Consider the following 15,987-nt stretch of genomic DNA (forward strand, 5'->3'; position numbering starts at 1 on the left):
TAAGCCGTTTCTTAATTAATTAATTATCATGTCTCACGAAAGTTTAAACAATTTAATAGTGTGACTTGCTCGAAACTAGTGATAAATTGAGTGTTACTATAACGTTTTTAATATTATTACCTATAAAAATTTATTTACCAAATTTGTATAGACCAAGCTATCAGCGGGTTTAGACAATGTAATTCGATTATCGCTGTCACTAGTAGAATCAACAAAATGTGTCAAAATTAAGTGACATGTTACGTGACATGACATGACATGACGAAAGTTATTGTCACTTCTATACATTTTTGACTTTTCGATTAGCGTCTTCGCTTACCGAATGTTAAAATTTAATAGCTCACTAGCGTCCCCTTATCAATGTCAAAAAGTACGACAAGATACTTATTGTAACGTAGTTGTTTTGTAATGTTTTTTTTTCTTTTATCTCACTTTATATGCCTATGTATGATTTACATATTACGAGACGAAGACAACGAAGAGTAAGAGAACCGGTGAGGACCAGATAAGCTTGTATCACTCATGCGTTGCAATGTCAAAGTCAGAATAATTTCATAGTGCAAAATATTTAATTTAAAATTAAGGACATAATTCAAATTGATAAGACACAAACCTTCTTTAACACCCTCCAAACCAGTGTTTCCCAAAGTGGGCGATAACGCCCCGTTGGGGGCGTTTGAAACCTTGGAAGGGGCGATAAGGGGCCCAAAAAATGGGGGGCATTGAAATTAATTAAAGTAATGAAATTGTGGTTTTTAAATTTTAGGGCTGAATAAAAATTAGGGGGCTCTGAAATATAATTGATTTTCAAAGGGGGCGGTGAAAGAAATAAGTTTGACAATCACTGATCTAAATCATCAAAACCAACCATCCTATCAAATTATGAAGATACAAATGTAAAAACATTGTTTTTTATAGCGATGACAGACAGTATAAGCTTACGTAGGTAATATAAGTATTTTGTTTATTAAAAAAGACTTCGTGAGCGATAACATAAGACCTAAATTTGATGACGTCACAGCCACGAGCTAGTATAGTGTAAAAATTACAAGGTACAATTAGTTTTAGCGAAAGCTCCCAAGTACAAATGACTATGTTATCGTGCACGGGTTGTAATGTATGTACAGAGTTATAAAAATAATATTTGTTGTCAATTGCTATAAAATATAATTGAAAACATTATAAATGTGCTAAAAAGCTGTAAATAATAGGTGTTGTCACTATAAATGTCATGTTAAATTGTGGCAAATAAAGCTATTAATTTCATTACTAAGAATATCGAACCAAAGGGTCTATTACGAATATTTGCGATATGCTTTCATTACGATGCGACAAAATATATCAAAACTTGTATAAGTTTTAACGATACTGTCGATGACGTTACAATTGAATGCTTTCTCGCAAATTTTTGTGATAGGGCCTCTGAATAATTGAGACGTCATTTGTTTTTTTTTTTAATTGTAGTATAATCGCGACAGTTAATCAAGTGAGTTTTAACAGTCTGTAAGAAAAACATATAGTGATCTCTTTCACTCTCATTGAAAAAAGAGACAGCTTTAAGTTTTTTTGTACTTTTGTTTCAACAATGTCTATATGTTTTTTTTTATAAGAGAAAGGGGCAAACGAGCAGCGGGAACACCAAGGTGTTCATCGACGCCCATGGACATCTGCAATACCAGAGGAATCGCAAATGTCTATATGTATTATGTGTAATTCTTTTTCACTAAAAAAAGTTCACTAATATATTTTGTATGATATTAATAATAAATGTAATATTTTTGTATCGCCTCAAAAAAATAGATGGACAAAAACGTTCGTAATTAGTGTCCATTTCCACTAAGCGGCTGGCCGCGCGACTAGTTACGTACAACTGTATTCGTATAGGAGTCGTAATCGCACAACTGGAAATAGGCATTTAGTTATAACTTGAAAAAAATCATAGATTAGACCAATATTATCATATTTTTTGTATATTCGTACGTATTTTTAAGAATCATAAATGTATTAATGTAACCCATTGTAATAAAAATGTATGTGGAATCATGATTTTTGACTTAATTTTAATTAGTCTGTGTAATTCTTACCCTATCCTTAATTCGTTACTCAGATATTTAAAACAAACTTACATTTAAAAATAATTTTTTTCTAGTGTAATTCATTCAAGGTAAATGAAAGGACATGTCTATATATTTGTATATCTACATACAGTTGTATATTATACGAAAGTATCACATTAAATTATACACTTATAGTACTAGAGAAAGCAAAATAACACGCATCGTACAAATAACAGCAACAAAATCTTATGTCAACAATTCAGATTTAAGAGTCATTTATTTTTAGTCGTATTCAATGGAAATGAGAAATTATAACAAACCTATCTAAACAATTTTACCTTTATAAGTCTTGTAACCACAGACTTAATTAAAAACAGACAAGGTGGTAAAATTTAAATACTGAAATGTACCAAAATAAATCCGTACAAATTGTCAGTGGACATGTTTTAATATAATTTCTCATTTCCATTGATTTAGGTCTCCATCTCTTTCTAATTTGTAACATTTCCTATCTCTTTCTACCACTTTTAAAGGAAAAAAGAGACAAAATTAATGAAAAGTAGAATTCGATATTTCCATCCTAAAAAAATTACATGTACAATTTTTTGAGTTATAATCTGATGTTTTTTTTTATTAAAAAAATTTCGAAACATCAAAATATATAAATGAAAAAATTATACATATTAAAATAATAAAGTGTTTAAAAAATATAATAAATTTTCGAGTATTAATCTTTCTAACTAAACACCATTGGAAAAAGGGTTTAATTCTCACTGGATGATGTTTTAGATCAGTGATTCTCAACATTTTTGTTGTTGCGGCACATATTTAACGATTTCAAAATTTGGCGGCACACAAAGAAAATGATTAATTTTTTCGTATATTCATGTTAAATTTTTTTTCTTTTTAAATGATATAATTTAATAATATTAACGTTATTATATATTTGCAAAATTTGGCGGCACACTTTTGAAATTTGGCGGCACACAAAAGTGCCGCGGCACAGTGTGGTTGAGAATCACTGTTTTAGATAACAAATTTCAATCACAGTCTAATATTACCTTTAACAATATCGTCATATAAATTTTGCGTCAAAACAACGTAACCAGTCTTTTGTAGGAAATACATCGGATCATTGTGTAAACTGGGATTAAACCCTTGTTTTATTAATTCTTTCTTTTTTAATTTAAATGTAGCCGTCAAAGGAGGTTCCGGTAGTATTCTAAGGAACACAGGTCTAGAATATACTGGTAAGGATCTAGTTATACCTTTATAAAGATCTAAAATGTCTACTTTTTTATCTGGGTCTGCGATAGCGGCCATCCCAGCCTTACCTTCTACATTTGGTATCTGAAAATGTTAAGAATTTTTTAACGTACGGTATTTTTAATTTATCATTAGACTAGGGGTCGCCCGTGACTTCTTCAAAGCAAACTTAAAAAAAGAAGATTCCCGCATGCATCAGCTACTTTCCGGTCCAAGTAATGTCAAAATTGGTATACTCGTTCCGGAGATTACCCGAAACAAAAGCTGCTTTGCGGACAGACATGCAGACAAAACTTTTACTTGTGTGGAATATGATTTTTTCTCTCAATATTATATACAGACACTCCAATTTTATTTATATGTATACATAGTGAAAACTAGATATTTTCATTTTTTTATTTATACCGATATTTATATGAAAAAATTGAAACTATGGTTTTTAATAATTCATAAATCGAACACAAATTATTATTAAGTATTTTTTCATGTATATTTTATTTGCCTAGAATCCTACCTAATCGACGAGTATCATAGTGCTAAGAAGATCTGTTCAAAAAAAAATAATAAAAACAAAACTACAAATGAACTATCTTACTAATATTATAAATACGAATATTTAGATGGATGGATGGATTGATGTTTGTCCAAAGGTATCTCGGAAACGGCTCAACAGATCTTGATGAAAGTCACAGATGTAGAACATAAAAATGTAATTAATTTAATTCCGCGCAGTCGGAGTCGCGGGCGACAGCTAGTTATTATTATAAATATACATTTCTATACTTACAGTTACACCGTACACCACAGCATCCTTCAATCCTACCAAATTACTGATGACACCTTCCACTTCGGCCGTGGATACATTTTCACCTCGCCATCTAAATAATTTTACAATAAACCCATAAACAAATAGAAATCATTACTATCATATCTTCTTTCCATTTTACAAAAAAACTATATCTATCTATATATATAAAAGAAAGTCGTGTTAGTTACACTATTTATAACTCAAGAACGGCTGAATCGATTTGACTGAAAATTGGTGGGCCCCGTTTTCTACTTTTTACTCCGCGCGGACGGAGTCGCGGGAAAAAGCTAGTTATTCATATTTTGTGGATATTAATGGAAATCCATTTGAAAAAGAAGAGAAGAATGGAAGAATTTGGAAGAGGTCTTTGTCCACACGGAACAAACAGATTCAAACATAAATAATTAAAATTTAAAATTAACGTAATTTAATGTATTATACAGTGTCTTAATAAAGGCTTATTATTATTATTATTATTTAATGAATTTGATAGAAGTAAACTTATTTATCACTTCACATAAAGAAATGCCTTACCTGAAGGTATCTCCTGTTCGATCCTTGAAGTAGAAGTATCCATAGTGATCCATCACAAGGATATCACCGGTGTTGAAGTAACAATCATTCTCTACCTTCACGTGACGCACCATCTTTTTTTCTGATGCAGTTTTATCAGCGTAACCGGAGAATGTTAGGATCGCTTTCTTCGGATCAATTTTACCAAGAAGCAATCCTGTTATCAATGGATAACATTATTATTTAACTGATAACACTATAGGGTAAAGATATTAAAAAAAGGTTTTTATAGCAAAAGTTGGCAAACGAGCAAGCGGCCACTTGAATTCGCTAAAAAACCAAGTGACTACTGTCCATAGATGACCTTTAATAAACTGACAGAAAGAAAATATTACCCCTTTGTATGAGTCCCCTCCTCCGTCAAATCTACTTCCCCTTCTCATCCTTCCCTTATAAGAAAAGGGTGTGAAGGGAAAGAGGACTAAAATTAGTCCTCCGGTACACACACTCATCTAACTGTACTTGGAATTACTTCCATTTGAGGCATGTCTTCTGTGTAGTCGTGGTATTTCATCAGGCGAGGCCAATTCGTGCAACAGATGTTGCTGGCGTCTACCACTGTCATTACTATATAAGTTTGCTGCAGTTCACCTGGTTCATGAGGACCACATGTGATGCACCTTCCGTTCTCATCACGTAGGATCTCACCGGTTATCTCATCACATCTGTATAATAAATCTCGCATTATGAAACAGAGCAAATAATAAATAAATAAAACAACTCAACAAATAACTTTGTACTCACTTAACAAGCGTCAGTGGATATATCGAGGAGACGAGGCGACTTAAAAAGCCAATGGCACCAACTTTCGAATCGAGGTTTACTGAAATCGATTAAACAAAATTAAACTATTTAAAAGGATGTTCTAGCAACGGATAACTTTGGCATTTTTTTTATTTATCTTTGAACTAAAGCGAAGTTAAGATGGGGTACAGTAGTCGTGAGATATCTCGGCTCTCAACTTCACGCGAGTCGCCGTGCAGAACACTTTGTTAGGTGCAACGGGTTTAACGAAGGGAAAGGCACTGCGCAGAGTGCTCATGACTGATCCGCCAAAACATTTGAAAAGATGCTTATAAAATGTTTAATTAGTTTATGAAGACGTGAAGAACTTAGAACTTTGATGAAGGAAAACATCATGATGCAACCTTCAAATATCTGCAATAAAGTTTAAAGAAATGTATGAAGTCTACTCGCACTGGGCCAGCGTTCCTAGTCACCTCTAACTTAGGTGCAATGCCAAATACACTTACCAAGATTACTGTTCCCTTCAGTAGCACCGTAAAACTCCAACACACGTTCCACACCGAACCTGTCGACGAACTCCTGCCATATTTGAGGACGTAGGCCATTGCCAACTATCACTTTCACATTATGAGATCGGTCGTGCGGGCCTTTGGGCACTGCGAGCAAGTAGCGACAGATCTCACCTATGTATTGTGCCACCTGGATATAGTAAAGAAAATTTAAAAAATAAAAAGAGACAATCCTTGAGGAGTGAATTAATTATGAAACAACAAAAGAATCTGAGAGCAAGAGGTTATGTGTAAGAAGAGAGTTACTTCAGATATGACGACTGATAGAGACGTATTAAAGAGTAAAAAATGTGCCGACCCTCCGTAAGAGAAAGGTCAGATGATGAAAAGAATCTGGAGGCATCACTGTACCATCCTTTTCTAGAAATTACATAGGGAATATTTGAGACGCTCATATCTTTGTTGTGAACTAGAACTTAGAAAATATTGAACTCTCACCGTGCAGTCATGTTTAGCAGCATCACTCCAATAATTGGATGCTGAAAACTTCTTCCTGAGCACCACTGTGCAGCCGAGCACGAGGCCCTGGCCGGCGCCCAGCACTCCGCCCGCTGTATGATGCAATGGCAGAGGGTCGTATATTACGTCGGCTGATGATAGACGAGCTGATGTATGCACACCCAATGGGATCAGTAGGTATCTACAAGAGTTTACAAATTGATAAATTTATTGCCAGCGATTTTGGTATAGGGAAAATTTTACAAAATCACACTGCCTTTTATGGCTTATCCCCCATAATGTCCATCTTCTTCTTTTATAATGTCAACCTGTCAAATCGTTATCACAATTGCTAACTTACTTACTTACTCCGCTGGCGCAGCGACCCAAAGTGGGTCTTGGCCTCCGATACAATTGCTAACAGAAATGCTAAATCAATATTTTTAGCTCTTAGAATATTAGACAAAGTTTCAGTATTTGTTAAGTAGTAGTGACGTAAGTTAAGAGTAGTGACGTACCTGATGTTAGTTATAATAGCAGCTTTTGGGAATCCTGTAGTACCACTTGTGTATATATACATCAGTGTATCTCTGGGCTTAGCTACCTCTACATCTATGTAAGCCTCTGTTGACATCTCAGCCAACTCACTGGCCAAAGGCGATGTGTCTTGGAGTAAAGGCGCATTTGGACGATCAGGTGAATTGAATTGGAACAAAGGTATGTCTCTTAACTCGTGTTGGATTTCTTTTATTGCTGAAATTGTAGGAAAAAGATTTCTTGACATGATAAGTTACAATGGAAAACGTATCAATAAAGTCATATTAAGAAGTAACGAAAATGTTTAACCTCTTTGTTTTTTTTATTTGGATGTGATAGAAGAATTTTAAAGGTTACCAACCAAAGTAGTAACCAAGGACTAAATGGCATTAAGATTGACTTAAAAAAAGAAGTAAAAATACTTGCCATCAGCCATTTCGTCTCCAAATATAACAGCTTTGCAACCAGCGATCTTTAAGCAGTATATCAACTGAATTCCTCTCAGATTAGTGTTAACCAGTGCACTGGTCACACGTATCTTAGCCAGACCGAGCCAAATAAATACATACTCAGGCTGAGTTTCCATAAACAGGGCTATCACTTCGCCAGCTTTGAAACCCTGTCGCTTAAAGTACCAGGCTATACGATTACTGAATTCGTCACCCTGGTGAAAATTGGAATGTAATAGTGAACAAAAAATCAAATCTTTTAATGGCGGATTACTGATTTTGATTACATTGTTATCTGCAGAGAAAACTTACAATAACATTTTGAAACAATTAAGAGCCCGCAAATTACTATTTGGCCTATTTCTAACTAGGGCTTAGACTCTTGATAAATAATACTGACTTATGAGTAGCATGTAAAAGAACTTACCTCACGAAAGGTCAGAAATCTGTTATCCATAACAAATGCTTTCTTATCAGGATTAATCTTAGCGACTTCTCTCCATCTAGTGACCACTGTGATTCCTTGTTTCTCCCATACCCATATCCTGAACATTGTCTCTAATAGGACACGAAGACCACTAGAAAGACCATTAACATTGACTTCGTATACATGTCGTTAATCATGCGATGAAATTAGCAGATTGTTTATATTCGTAATGTTACTAATCTTGACAATATGGCATATTACAAACTAGACATCAGTAAAACTCTACTAGTACGGACATTTTTTTACAGAAAGTAAAGATATTCGTGAAACAACGGAACGCATAAAAATGGAAAAATTTTATGACTTTCCAAAAATTGTTAGCAATGACAATTTCATATCCGAAGACATACCATGGACGTAAAATAACTACATCTTTTCTCTCTTTCTTTAGTATTTATTTCGATAGAGACATAACAGGTGAGCGCATAATATTTCCCCTCAGAGTAACTGGGATATCAAGAGGGGCCAAGGTCCACTAGGCGATTGTGACGGGCACCTCACGTGGCATGGACACAATAGGGTAATAAGTTACATCCGGGCTTCACAGCAACGAGACGAGAAGGGAGAATCGCACCAATGTTACCACACCTTTAATTCAGGTGGCGGTCAGGAAATTGATTTACGGGATGTAGATTGAACGTAAGTGAGCGGCCAATTTGAATTTTACAAGATGTATTTGTCAAAGATAATCTTCGTTTTTAAGATGTCCCGCTTCGATTTTGCTTTGAATTATGGTCTCTACTTTTGAATATTCCTAGCTTTATGATGACTGTCTCTCAACAGAATCAAGTTATTTAAATAGAATTAACCTTAAAAATGCAATTTGCTGAAAGAAATTAAACTTTAATTTAAATGGAAATTGTAAAGCCAGTTGATACCGGATGGTACCAGAGTAACAGAAACTCAAGGCGTCGATTGCTGTGCGGTTGATTGCGGTCGCTTGTAATTGGATACAACTACTTATTACACCCGGGTTTGTGCATTTAGCGATGTCCTTTGAATTTCTTCTGAATATATAGAATAGAGGTATATGGAAACAATATAGTTACTACGTTATTTATTATATGTACATATATACCTCTAAAAAAAGTAAGGGAATTAAAATTTAAACGCTTCCATGTTCAATTTGATAGGTAAACGTCCGAATGGTTTAGTGAGATTTTCATGCGACGAGGCGTTAATTAAAATAGAAAATTAACTTACATAGTATCCCTTTTATACGTTTTACTCCAGATATAAATCCATTGGTATCTATTCCCTGTCATTAGATATACTGCAAGCATTGCCAGGAGGGCCATAATGAACGGGCGCCCGTACGCCAGCCATGATAGAAATGTTATAGTTACAGCGATTAATATCAAAATAACACCCCTTCTGCTCTCTGCTTCTTCAAATCTCACTTCTGTCTTTCCTGACATCCTGGTATTTCTAATCTTTCAGTTGCATATCGATGAAAAAAATCTGAAAGAGTTCATATGCGACATCCGCTAAGATAATAAAAACAGGTTTATTTACAATGACCTTTTAGTAGGCTAAAGTTAGACTTTAGGCAATAGCAAAAAATATGGAACGGTAACTCGACTAATATAGAAGTGTTAGAGGCGAAAAGCTGCAACCTTAAATTTAAGTTCTCCTTAAAATAACTCCAATTAATTTTTACTAATAGCCCGTACTTTATTTTTGGTTAAATATTTTTTTTTTGCTATTTCTACCAATTTGTCGACTAAACTTATGGAATTATATATTAAAAAAAAAGAAAAAGTAGCATAAAATAATTTCAAAAGGTTAAATCAATATTTATATTTCAATAAAATGTAAACAACCTGTATAACTACATTTACAATTCCTGATAAAAAATAAGTAAACAACTTCAAACAACGGTATAAAAATAAACACAAAGTTTATTGACATTTATTATGTTGGAAATGTTTATTTTATTGAAATCTCGATCATATTTACAATAATTTTATTGCACTACTCATTTTTTTATGACAAAATTTAATTTACTAGAAGCCAATCTCTTTTATCCCAACCGGTGTAGAATGGAAAATTTATTACCTATTAGTAATAATAATGGAACATCAAATATTCGAATAAATTACACAAATAAAATAATATATCTCAATACTTACTTTAATTATCAGCTGTGTACAAATTACACATTTATAATTCGACCGTGTAACTTGTACACAAAGATTCGTTACACTCAATGTATCAACACCGAATGAAATTGAATACAGTGTTCAGTTCAGTGTAGCTTGTTATAGTAGTGCTGCGACTAGTTATTGAGTAACCGTTATAACGTTATAAAAAAACATTCAGCTATTTTACTAAGTCAAATAACAGTTACACAGTTTCTACTACTTATTACTTTTACCAAGGTTAATAACAACTTCACTACTTGGTTATGACTTGTTTAAAAGACAGAAGAATTTGCCAATATCTAGTAGATTTTCTAGCATTATTAAAGTTTAATTCCACACATTTATAAAATAATTCCGTCTCTATAATTCTCTTTTAAAAAATGATTAAAAAATGATTAAAAAATGTTCTTGTACGATTGTTTCAGCAATTTACACAGCCGTTAACTATATATTGTCGGTAGTCTTCTACTAGTAATACAAAATATGAGTTATTCCGGTATTTTTTTTTTCATGTAAAAGGTTGAATTATAAAAATTCTTATTAAAATAACGTTTTGGTTCTATAAACATCACTAGTTGAACTTTGTCCTTCCACACTAACTGTCCCATTCATAAGAATATGTATGTGCAACTTTACTATGTTATCAACGCTTGTGCAACTAAATGATTTAAAGTAAAATAAATCTTAACTACGAGAAATAAGGTTTCTTTTACAGTAACGAATTAGGTTTCAGTGGAAATGGAACTGTATTGCTTTGTTTATAAGTAACATTTTTGCTTAACATATTATTTATGGTTAGTTGTGTCTTTTGTGTTTCACGGATATTAAATAAGTGAAACATGTACATGTTTTATAAACTACTAGCCTATACCCCGGTTACTTCGTTTACTTAAATCACCATACAAAGTTTTTTTTTTCTAGACGAGTACTAATATTATAAATGCAAATATTGAGATTCGTTGAGCCGTTTGAATGTATCTCCAGAACGGCTCAACGGATCTCGATATAATTTGGTATAAGTAAAGAACATAGTCTGAAAGAACATATATAAAGTTTTTATTTAATTCCACGCGGACGGAGTCGCGGGCGACAGCTAGTATTATATAATCATTACAGTCTTACAGTTATTTTATTATTTATATAAATCAAAACATAAGACAAACATGAATGAAGAGGTTAAAGATATCTCAACAGTGGCAGTGTTCATAGAATCCGTCCTTTACGAAAAAAAAGAAAAAAGCTAAAGCTAAAACTACATTATCTTTTGGGTTCAAATCCGAACATTTGACTATTGAAAATTACAAACCATTTCTTAGCACAGATTTAGAGAAAAATTACTTGCAATAATCTGCTAATATTTCACATTAAAAAAAACACAAAAAATAACAGATGCACCAATTCGTTCCCATCACTAATCTCTAACCTAACCTACCACACTGGATCACAGATCCACACCTAATTCTTTACTAGGAGTGTTTGAATAACATCAACAGGTAAACCTTTTGTCTCTGGTAAGTAAAAATAACTAAATATCGCAGAAGCGAAGCAGACGATGGCAAAGATATAGAAAACAGGTCCTAATCCTATAGCAGCTACTAAAGGAGTGAATATGTAAAGAATGATAAAGTTGCAAATCCACGCCCATTCCATGGAGAGCATTGATACTAGACTCTTAATCTGAAAAGAAGAAACAATATTAGAATAATCTTACTAATATTATAAATGCGAATGTTTAGATGTATGTATGTTTGAAGGTATCTCCGGAACGGCTCAACGGATCTTGATGTAATTTGGCACAGAAAAACATAGGCTAGAAGAACACATAGGCATTATTTTAATTCGGCGCGGACGGAGTCACGGGCGACAGCTAGACAGAAATAAGAGACAAATCAGTTTTAGAGCATGTACATCAACAACTAATGCCAAGGTGCGACCACGAGCACACAGAAGACACGCCTGAAGTGGAAGTTTTTGTGACTATTGAGGTAATTTCTTGATAAGACATAAGTGAAAAGCCTATGTCAGTCCCCAGGACAGAGACCTTTTCCTAACACAGTATATTTAAAGTAAATTAAAATAAACATCAAGAAAGAGACATTACTAACTTCAGGTAAGAAAACTTCAGCACCAAACACGTAAGGTACCGTACCGGCACCGAAGTTATAAGCAATGCAGAAGATATATACGAAGACGCCAGTCAGCCAGTGCGGACCCCAGTGTAAGTGGATTTGAGTACCTAGACCTACACAGCATATGCCAGCGGTAAACGACGAGTAGATCATTAGAGGCTGGAAGAAAATCAAGGTGCACTTAGTGTAGTTAAGCAGTAGTGTGAAGAGACTCTACTGCAGAGCAAAAATCAAGGAATATATATCATCAAAGATTATTCTAAAATAAATTATAACTCTTATTACCCGTCTCCCAGCTATATCCATAAAGTACGCAGCAGCACATCCTGCGAGCACAAACACTATAGCCAAGATCACACACGAGACAGTCGTCGGCATGTTAGGTAGAGCCTCTTCGAACACCGGATCAGCGTACACCTGGACACCAACAAGGCCTTGGAACATTGTCGCTGAATACAACGTTAACGCCACGAATAACGCACGACGGGTAGAACGAGATTTTTCTAGAAAAAAAATATAAATAACATTCTAGATTTTACTAAGGTAGCTAAGCAAGACAATTGATTCTAATGTACAGAATACTAGGTTTTAAAAAATCATCTTAATATTCAAAATCAAACATTTACTATTGGTGGAATTGAATGATGAATTAATTCATAATTTTTTACCCTTGACCTACTGGATTATAATGTACCCATAAATTTCTGCATCATGTTGTGTAAGAAATGCGTTCACTTCTATCGCTGCTATGTTATTAATCGAATATTATAAATTCGAAATATTTTGGTGGATGTTTGTTAGAAGATATCATCAAAACGGCTGCATGGATATCGATGAAATTTTGTAAAGATGTAGAACATAGTCTGGAAGAGCACATAGGCTACTTAAGTTTTCTTTAATAAATTTTATTCTTAGGTTCCCCTGGGATACATTTGATACATATTTACTCGATAAGCTTCGACGATACGCAACGGTTCGACATACATATCTGATTGAAATTTGGCAAAGGTATGGAAATTACTCTAACATAGTTCATTTCATCCTGTTTTCTTCTTATTTCACGAGAACGAAGTCTCGGGTAAAAACTAGTCTCTTAATAGAAAATGTTACATTCTATTGAAGTATACCGCTAATCTCTGTGTACACGTCGTTTAAATTAGATAAAAGCTATCATCTTATTTTTTCATGACGTTTGAATTACCATAAGCGCTTTACAACACCGTTTATTTACTTATGTATTAACTTTGCTGTGACATATTTTTGCAGCGGCAAACATAACCTTAAATGTGGACATTTTATATCTTTTATATTATATATTATCATAGACACTTACTAAGCAACTGCCATTTTGATATCTTTTCTTTCTTTTTTGTATTCGGATTTAAATTTTCTTCTTCTGGATTGTCTGCAAATATCAAGTTTAAAAACATTTTTATATTTCTCTGAAACAATACACTTAATTCGGATCTATAGAAACTCTACGAGGAAATATATCACGTTTATGTTTATTCCCGCGCATGTCTCATCTACTTTAGTGCTTAACTTTTTTTCTCGATTAAATGAGCAACATTATATTAGTGGACAGTACGATCACTTTGGTAGTATACTTCTTGTCTACCAAGGAGGTTAAATATGTCAAAATCCATTAAACAGAATTCCAACACTCACTTTCAATGTCTGCACTAAGAACTCTTTTCATTGCATTTATCTCTTGTGTTATCACTTTTGAATCCATTTCTACCCGTCTATAGAATGCAACAGCCTCAACAGCATCCTGTTAAGAAAAAATGAGTTTTTTTTTTATATTGGATTAAAAATAATGACGACTGATAAAGATGCATGGAAGAGACTCTTCCGAAGAGTAGTATATACTGTGCTGACTGCTATAGGGTCCAGTAAAAGTTGATCTTAACAAACCGGTAAACTTACCTTCTCAAGATTCTGTTTCATCAAATGCAACGGTGATTCCTTTAGCGGCCACAACATTAATATACCCAGCACAGACATCGATAGACAAACATAAGTCATCGTTTGATACTCCAAACAACCTCCCAATAGATACGACACTAAGATCCCAAGGCCATACGATATCATTGACATTGAAGTCATCATTCCTCGTACTGATTCCTGACAGAACTCACTAACGTATACCGGAGCTAGGAGTAAAATGCAACCACCAAATCCTGATATGAACATAGCACCGAGAACTGCCTCAACTCTTAGACTAACTGACACTATGAGCCATGCAATCTGCAAAACAAAAGATCTAATGTTATTCTTGACCTTGGAAAAATCTACTTAAAGAAAAACAAAAGAGAAAATTTGATTTCAAAAAAATAAAGGAAAACCTTAATTATATCCATTGACCTGCTTAAAATTTAGCTACTTAAATATTTATAGTTAAAAAGATAAATAAAATTTAAACGATAATTTTAGAAATTTTAAAATCTAAGGGACATTCTAATGTCAAAGTTTCTGGCGAAGTACCCTCTTTTTAATAATTTTCCGATTTAAAAATAATTAGCTCACATCACTACTGCCCATAGACATCCACATTTGCAGATGCAGAAAAGGGAACACACAGAAAAGGGATATTTATAATTAAACTCTTATGTTAATTTGTCGTAGCAAAGTCATTTCATTTATTTAATTGGTTGATTTTTCATTACGTACCACTTGAGGCAATGAGAACAAAATACAGCTGTTCTTTCTGCCGATTTTATCAAGAAGAAATCCCGAAAATGGCGTAACAAATATAGCACTAATTGAAGAGAAACTGCCAAATAATGCTATTTCATTGTTATCCATTTGTCTATTTAGAGTTGTGTTGGAAGATAAAAATAATTTAATAGTAGATGATGGCCAGGCGTACATCAAAGACATGGTCAAACAGGAATAACATACTGAAATAGGAAACAAAGTTTTTTTTTTAATTACAATTTGTGACCATAAATATGATGGTGATGATGATGTCTTGATAATAATCAGTAATGGAATCTAAAGCACTATCTCCGATCTACACAAATTAAAGATTTTAGATTTTCTTATGTTTGTAACGCATAAACTCAAAAACTACTTAACCGATTTCAAAAATTCTTCCACCATTTGAACGCTATATTATCCCTGAGTTATATTTAAATGTTATTGTTAAAAAAAGTCTCTAAATATAAAAAAACCAGGAGGGACATCTAATATAGCAAAAAGTTACTCCGGTTTAAGTAAGAGCAAATTCATGAAAATTAAAAATATATAAAAAAACGTACCTATAATTGTACATGCTGCTTGAAAAATTATAGACATCGCAACACAAGTTTCACAGTTGAATAGACACTAATGTATATCAAATTAAACTAAACTAAAAGATTTATCACAAAGATATCACCACAAGTAAATATCAAGTGATTAAATGAAAAGCTGTCGTCAGATTAAATAAAATAAACATTTAAATCTACATCATTTTGCATATTTAAGTAATTCTAGCGTAACAAAGAAAATAATGGCGTACAATCTCGCCTATTTGCCGTTTTATAATTATAAACGCTTAATAAATATGTTTACAAAGTCTTTATTTGCTACTATAAATTAATATATATATATAGTTACATATCTTTTTTTTTTATAGTGTAAGGTGGTAAACGAGCGAGTGACTATCTGACTTCACCAAAATAACGATCCGTATTTGCAGATGCAATCCACCATAAATCGACAGAGGAGAATGCATAGATCTTTCTTTTTCCCATCTTTACCTTATAATAAAAGGCTGAGAAGGAGAAGAGGACTAAA

General features: G+C 33.3%; 2 protein-coding genes across 2 annotated transcripts; both read right to left on the bottom strand.

The window, feature by feature from the left end:
* Positions 1-3,018: 3,018 nt before the first annotated feature.
* On the bottom strand, positions 3,019-10,171 carry LOC106715248 (long-chain fatty acid transport protein 1). The gene is made up of 12 exons (XM_045684472.1): positions 10,064-10,171; positions 9,135-9,392; positions 7,872-8,022; positions 7,422-7,659; positions 6,977-7,211; positions 6,459-6,660; positions 5,958-6,150; positions 5,449-5,527; positions 5,296-5,369; positions 4,666-4,861; positions 4,111-4,201; positions 3,019-3,407 (listed from the first exon to the last, which is right to left on the bottom strand). Exons 2-12 carry the CDS (start codon positions 9,347-9,349, stop codon positions 3,102-3,104), a joined length of 1,980 nt encoding a protein of 659 aa, XP_045540428.1. The 5' UTR covers positions 9,350-9,392; positions 10,064-10,171; the 3' UTR covers positions 3,019-3,101.
* A 1,311-nt stretch (positions 10,172-11,482) lies between these two features.
* Positions 11,483-15,504, bottom strand: LOC106714852 (sugar transporter ERD6-like 4). Its single transcript, XM_045684375.1, has 8 exons — positions 15,468-15,504; positions 14,878-15,107; positions 14,134-14,454; positions 13,873-13,978; positions 13,538-13,609; positions 12,490-12,707; positions 12,181-12,363; positions 11,483-11,752 (listed from the first exon to the last, which is right to left on the bottom strand). The coding sequence occupies exons 1-8, from the start codon at positions 15,502-15,504 to the stop codon at positions 11,531-11,533; spliced, it is 1,389 nt and encodes a 462-aa protein (XP_045540331.1). The 3' UTR covers positions 11,483-11,530.
* Positions 15,505-15,987: the final 483 nt, after the last annotated feature.

This window comes from Papilio machaon, chromosome 26 (genome assembly GCF_912999745.1).
Source record: "Papilio machaon chromosome 26, ilPapMach1.1, whole genome shotgun sequence".
NCBI classification, from domain to species: Eukaryota; Metazoa; Arthropoda; class Insecta; order Lepidoptera; family Papilionidae; genus Papilio; species Papilio machaon.

Excerpts from the sequence above, each read along its gene's own strand:
- LOC106715248 (XM_045684472.1), bottom strand. The coding sequence starts at position 9,349 with ATGTCAGGAAAGACAGAAGTGAGATTTGAAGAAGCAGAGAGCAGAAGG. Across the intron at positions 7,660-7,871 it reads GATTTCTGACCTTTCGTGAG|GGTGACGAATTCAGTAATCG; the intron begins GTAAGTTCTTTT and ends AATTTTCACCAG. Across the intron at positions 4,202-4,665 it reads CGAACAGGAGATACCTTCAG|ATGGCGAGGTGAAAATGTAT; the intron begins GTAAGGCATTTC and ends AAAATTATTTAG.
- LOC106714852 (XM_045684375.1), bottom strand. The coding sequence starts at position 15,504 with ATGTCTATAATTTTTCAAGCAGCATGTACAATTATAG. Across the intron at positions 13,979-14,133 it reads TGAAACAGAATCTTGAGAAG|GATGCTGTTGAGGCTGTTGC; the intron begins GTAAGTTTACCG and ends TTTTCTTAACAG. Across the intron at positions 11,753-12,180 it reads CTGAAGTTTTCTTACCTGAA|ATTAAGAGTCTAGTATCAAT; the intron begins GTTAGTAATGTC and ends TCTTCTTTTCAG.